At 40.8% G+C, this 6,693-nt stretch overlaps 1 protein-coding gene across 1 annotated transcript; it reads right to left on the reverse strand.

Annotated features, from left to right (window-relative positions):
- Positions 1-458: 458 nt before the first annotated feature.
- On the reverse strand, positions 459-5,626 carry cnr1 (cannabinoid receptor 1). Its single transcript, XM_021600230.3, has 2 exons — positions 5,172-5,626; positions 459-3,658 (listed from the first exon to the last, which is right to left on the reverse strand). Exon 2 carries the CDS (start codon positions 3,606-3,608, stop codon positions 2,202-2,204), a length of 1,407 nt encoding a protein of 468 aa, XP_021455905.1. The 5' UTR covers positions 3,609-3,658; positions 5,172-5,626; the 3' UTR covers positions 459-2,201.
- Between the last annotated feature and the right edge of the window lie 1,067 nt (positions 5,627-6,693).

Here is a 6,693-nt window from a genome sequence, read left to right on the forward strand (position 1 = left end):
CAAATGCACTTCCTTGAAAACTTCCTTCACAACAGCTCTGCTCCACGAAGCCAAAAGGTGTATTTTCTCTGACTTCTGCAGGCTGCATCATAGCGTTCTATTCTTGGGAAAAAATAGATTTCTGTTCAGTGTCCTTCCTTTATTGCCTTCTTGAGTGGAGTAATAACATACCGTACCTAACATGGTTGGTGTAGGTGTATAATCTATGGGTGTATGGTTGTATAAGTTAAATGAGTGGATCTCTGCTTACACCTATTTGTGACAGATCTAACGCCTTGTTATCAGAGATTACTTCAAAGAAAAGAGGAAGGAAGGGTGCTATTCGAACAAGACCTTGGGGTCACTTATTACAGTTTATCAAATTTGTTCTATTGCGCTTTTCTTCTCTTTTGTAGGCTGAACACACTATACCTACTAGCCTACAGCTTTTCAACAAATAATCATGAACTTGGGCAGAAGACATGACAACCAGCTGTGACTTTATTCAAAAGCTTGGAAACATTACATTGCAATGTGAAAAAAAACTGTTGAATACCGCAGATTTTTTCCCCCCCAAAAGACTTCTCAGATGCCACCACAGTACAGAAGCCACTTAACAGTTTGACATTTGATTTCCAACACTCAACATTACAAGAGGCAGCAAAGCATACTGGTAAACAGCTGTCGGTAGTAGTTTAACACCAAGATAAATGTCTAAAGAACAATGTTAACTGAGTGATAGTTCTAGATTAAAAGTCCTACATAATATAATTGAAAATGACCATTTTCATCAACACTGGTAAGAGACTCATTCTAATGTTTTGTCTGCTAACGAATGAAAGGCTTGCCTTTGATAAGAATGAACTGCAGTCAACCTAAAAACTGACAGACAGGCTATCTTCTTGTTTTGTTTATCTAAAAGCTGTGCTGTATGTCTACTCTAGGGTAGCTATTGTGATCTCCTCAAATATCAAAATAATCCTAATCAAGTTAAGTTATGTTTACGGTAACACTGACACAATTTGATGAGGTGTCGAACAGAAGGTAGATTTTTTAATTTTTTTTTTTATCAAGTTGTAAAGTTATTCACAAATGTACTGAATTCAATTAAATCCACTTACAAGTCATCTGAATTCAATCCATTGCATGTAGTTCTATGATTATTATGGTAGTGTGGCCAGCACACTGCAACCAGATTTCAATTTTCATGACCTGTGCTCAAGCTTTAGCCATACAATACATTGTTGCGTTGACAAACTGTTTTAAAGACAGACTCACAATGAAATCACTTTTTGGAACTGGATTGTATGTAACACTGTAAAATTGTTTGGTATACATTCATTTTTTTATTGAAAACATACCACTATACCCAAGAGTAGAGACAAAGATATGAAAGGCACAATACCTTATAATGACATTGTAGATTTTTGACTTCGTGAACACATCTCATAAGTATTTAAAGCAGATTTAGCTTACTGTGGCCTCAAATGGCACATTTATTTCGTTAAATTGAAGACTGTGGTTTTCAGATTCATCCAGCTTCTATATGAAAGATGACTCAAACAGTCAATGGAGCTGTCTACACAAAGTCAGGTCAGATTTGATTTCCTGTTAGTTATTTCTGAAATAAAAAAATAAACTCAGACCGGTCGGTATAAAAAGAAAATACAAAGGCAACGGTTCCTCTGTCGCTTTATGGATCATACATGTCTTAAGTAAATTAAAATTAAAGTTAGACCCTTATGTAAATAAAATTGAACTCTTCACACAACACTGTATATTTGTACATAACGCCTGGACAAAGCCAATGCCTGTTCTGGCTTCTCAAAGCCTAAATGATTTATCTTCTTTATGGAACACATATTGACATCTTGATAACATACTGAAACATACTTCTAATCTCAAAAACTTAATTAGCCCCTTATCCCATGAATGAATATATCATTGGTTCAGAACCTGAATTCACAGTACAAAGAAATATGCTAAGCCTTCTACAGTTTGATCATCATGAAGTCTATGGCCAACAGTCCCCATCCCACTGTCTTCATCACCATATATTTGGCACTTAGGCACTGGAACACTATACTGGCACACCTCGTAAACATAAAACAATTAAGTAATGAACCGCTGAAGCATTTAGCTATGTGTGTAATTCATTACATCCTGTGGAAGGTCCATCCCCATCTCGTGACGCAATATCGCTGTGACATGATGATGACCAGCTAGACAGCTTCTGCAGATGTCTCAGTGGAGACAGACATGGTCACTTTGGCTATTTTCACAGTGGTCTTCACACAGCTCTCTGCAGCCCTGTTGGCAGCAATGTGCCTGTTCTGGCAGTCAGACTCCAGGCTATTGTCCAGCTGCTGGGCACTGCCCCGGCACGCCTGGCATGAGTTTAGGAAGGCGTGTCGCATGTCCTTGCTCCTCAGGGCGTAAATGATTGGATTGACGGTTGAGTTGAGCAGACAGAGCATGCTGGCAAAAGCAAACACTGTCTTAATATCGTCATCCATCTTCCAAAACAGGTCGTAGACCATGATGGCCAGCACAGGGCCCCAGCAGATGACCAGCACCACCAGGATGAGGACCAGTGTCTTGGCCAGGCGGATGTCCATGCGCGTCTGCTCAGGGCGCATGGTCTGCGACTTAGTCCCATCCGCCGAGTACACCACCAGGCTCTTCTGGGAGGTGCGGCTCAGCATGCGCACGGCGTGGTGATGGGCCTTCCACAGGATGTACATGTAGGCGTAGATGATGAAGAAGACGAGCACACTAGTCACCCCGATCCAGAACATCAGGTACTTCTCGTCAATAAGCGGAAAGATGTCTGAGCAGACCGAGTTGAGCTGCTTGCAGTTCCAGCCCAGCAGAGGGAGCACTGCGAAGACAATGGAGATAGTCCACATCACGCAGAAGGCGATGACAGCCTTGGTCCTCGTGACGATGCGCCTGTAGGCCAGGGGTCTGTGAATGGAGATGTAGCGGTCTATAGCAGTGAGAAACAAGCTTCCCACAGAGGCTGTGAACGAGGCGGTGACTCCGCCCAGCTTGAAGAGGAACACATTGGGGCTGTCTTTTCTGTGGAACACATGGAAGTCCAGAAAGCTGTAGACGAAGATGACGCTGCCTAGCAGGTCGGCTACAGCCAGGCTGCCTATGAAGTGGTAGGAGGGGCGGCAGCGCAGGGTGCGGGATTGGAGTATCACACACAGCACGATAAGATTCTCCAACACCGTGAAGGTGCCCAGGGTGAGTGACATCACCGCCACAGCCAGCTGCTGGCTAGGGGTAAGGATCATGAAGCATTCCATATCCATGAAGTTCTCCCCACACTGGATTCCGGTTCCCTCATCTCCAAAGCCACTCCGGTTGCCAAACAGATCTGTGGCATTGGTAGGGAAGAATGGGATGCCTTTGAGGATGAGTTCCTCATCTCCAGGCACTTTGTCTGGGAAAGAGTTACTGAGGAAAGCAGAGAGAGGCTTCTGGACGGACAATCCACCCTTAGTGAAGTCAGCGTTGATGGTGGTGTCATCATAGATGGCATCGTTGGAGCCCAGGTACTGCAGTCCAGATGTTATAGTCCGGAAGGTGGTGTCAGCCACACCATCTAGCACAGACTTCATGACTGGGCCTGAGAGGTGAACACTGAGGTTTAAGATGATTCCTGGTTAACCTATGAAATGATGAGAGAAATATTTGTGGACAGACATAATTATGTTTTTCTTTTTGTTCTTTGGATCCCCACTAGCTTTTGCAGAGGCAGCAGATATTCTTGCTGGGGTCCACAAAAAACACAGAACATGACAAGTAACAAAACACTGGTGCACTAATAGACAAGGACAGTCACACAAATAAAAAATACCATGATATACACACACAATAAATAAAACAATAACAAATAAAATAATAATACAAACAATACAACACCAACCAATGATGTGTGTGTTAGAGTGTCTGTGTGTGTCCCCTGACAGTCCCCGCCGTTCCATGAGATGTTGTTTAAGGTAGTGAGTAATTGGAGATGGAAGGGAGTTCCATGCAATCAAGGCTCTGAATAATACTGTGCGTTGCCGTGAATTCTTTTTGAACTTGGGGACTGTGAAGAGACCCCTGGTGGCATGTCTTGTGGGGTATGTATGATGTCTGAGGTGAATGTTATTTGATACTCTTTTATGATACTCTTAACTGGCATTGAATGGCACTGAATCACATATTCCGTGGCCAAAATGAAACCATGTCTTAGATTGAGTTTTTCTCACATTGCTTGAATGAGCAAAATCATCAGGGTGTTTGAACTCCAACCTGCTATATCTCATTATATAAATTATATTACTTTATAAATTATATTACTTTATAATTATCTAATGATAATCATTAGCCTGAGGGGCAGCCTTCTTTAAAAAAATTGTTGATAGAGTATGCTAACCATTAGGGAAGGGCAAAGGATGGGCAAAGGATAAGCTATTGCCCTGCATGTCACACAGAGAGAAAATTCCACTCCTGTCAGATAACTCATGTGCAACAGGAGACAGTCGATTTTGTTCATGTTTGAATACATGAGATCACTAAACACGGCTCCTGTTATACATTCCCTTTACTGTACTTTTGTGCTATCGTTCTCATGCTTAGCAGTCGCCATAGGATGGTGCACACAGGTGCAGTCATACCGAAGCTGATGGGGTGTACTGTTATCTAAAAGTGAATGAAGCCTTTATAACGTTGGTTTATATTTTACTAAATGTATTTCAAGAGTCCTAAATTCATTATCTTAACTTTTAACTGCATTTACAATTTCACAATATTAGACTAATAGGCTAAATGCCCTACTTTGTAAACGTTAGTTTCACTTTCACCACTATAGGCTTCCCTTAAATTGGTTATTATTCTTTCAATGGGTTTCACCTTTTATTTTTCAAATTAATTATAGATCTACTATTCAGTGCCATTGTATAGGCTTCGTTAACGTTTAGGTTAATGTGTTGATGTCAATGCAAATGTAGGCTATAATAGAGTTTTTGTACTGTGAAATGAATGAGAGTCCTGAATTAGGACACATCGGCCTAAATAATTTATTTTAGCCTAAAAATCGCAATACATTTAATTATACATGACGCTGTAATTTGGGGGGAAATTATTCCCTATTAAATTAAAACGGTAAATGAAATACAACAAAAACATGTATTTACCTTCACATCGCTCGCTCAGGTGTTGACTTCCCTCCACCCAAACGGTCTCCAATCATTAATCCAACCTTGACGCGCTGTATCTGACTAAATAAATATACGTTTAATCATCGAAACAAGGAAAGGTAAAAACATTTAACATCATATAGAAAATATATTTATATAAGTATCTAAGTGGTAATTTATTGGTTTATAAGGTTTCTTGATGGGCGCTCATTTCCTTTGGCATCCGCGCTCTCATGTGCGCCCTTCGCACTGATCTAAAGTTCTGGTTGCTGCGATGTCTGAGTTTTTTTTTTATGTGCGTATTTATGAAGCATTGCTTTAGAAAGCCACATCACGTGCTATGAAACGCGCTATGCATAGATTTCTATAACCAAGTGCAGGGATTTTGGTGCCGTCAAGTGCAAGAACAAGGGAGCATGCAGACACAATAAAAACACGGATTTTAGTCCCCAAAGCCCATGCCATTGGACAAAAGGACAGCTGCACATAGCCTACTGTTACAGGTTCAGTGCATTATGGCTCAAATAGGTTCACTTACAGATAGGCTTTGTATAAGACAATCAGTCATTTTCACATAATTTCACTGTCATTGATTTGTCATAATGAAAAACGACATTTACAATATTCTTGAAATTAAACTTGGTTGATCTGGTAAACCATTGTTCATTACTATCTTTATCGAATGAAAATCTTGGATTAAACAAGCTGATTGTGAATCGTACCAGTGAGTGATCTGTTGGGTGTTTTAAAGACAGTGGAACACACTGCAAATAAATGACCATGCATTGTAACCTAGTCAGTGTGTGTTCATGAACTGGGCCATAGGAGCACTGTTAATGACCTCCTCAGTAGCACAGCATGTCAAACTATCATTAGGCTATTTGCATCATTAGGCCATGTTTTGCCATTCTTCAGGTGCATTATCTGTTTCTTCTCAGACAGTCATGTTAATGATTAAGGACATTGCTGGTGGGATAGCACATTTTCAGTCTGTCTTTAAGATCAATTTCTGTAGATATTGACCTCAAAGGGCATACATCTAAAATGGGTCTGAGCACAGGGAAGAATACTGTAACAGAGTCTCAGAAGGATTTAAATTCCTTCAGGAAACACTGCGATTTCAACAGCCTGCCCAATTAGATATCTAAAAAATATTTAACTGCAATGAATTATAAGGCTGGCTCTCTTTATGACTTTAATCATGATTATAAGCACAGACAATGAATGGATTCATTTCCATTTCATTGTCCATTGTCATCATTGAGTGGACCAACCTCTTATGCCTGGAATTTTATATTTTATTCTGCATCCTAAGCCAGCCGGAAGAATGAATTGAATGGTCGGTTGGAGACAAGAAAAACAGAACAAAACCAGAATTGGACATCGAATCCATAGGCAGCCTCGCCAGAGCGTGACAACCTTGTCTGCCACTTCAGCAATGAGAGAGAGGGAGATAGAGAGAGAGGCTCTCTCAGTATTGTGACAGCAGGGTTAATCACAAATGTGGCTGGGCCAGGAG

This window comes from Oncorhynchus mykiss, chromosome 4, assembly GCF_057628025.1.
Source record: "Oncorhynchus mykiss isolate SJ-2025 chromosome 4, ASM5762802v1, whole genome shotgun sequence".
Lineage (NCBI taxonomy): Eukaryota > Metazoa > Chordata > Actinopteri > Salmoniformes > Salmonidae > Oncorhynchus > Oncorhynchus mykiss.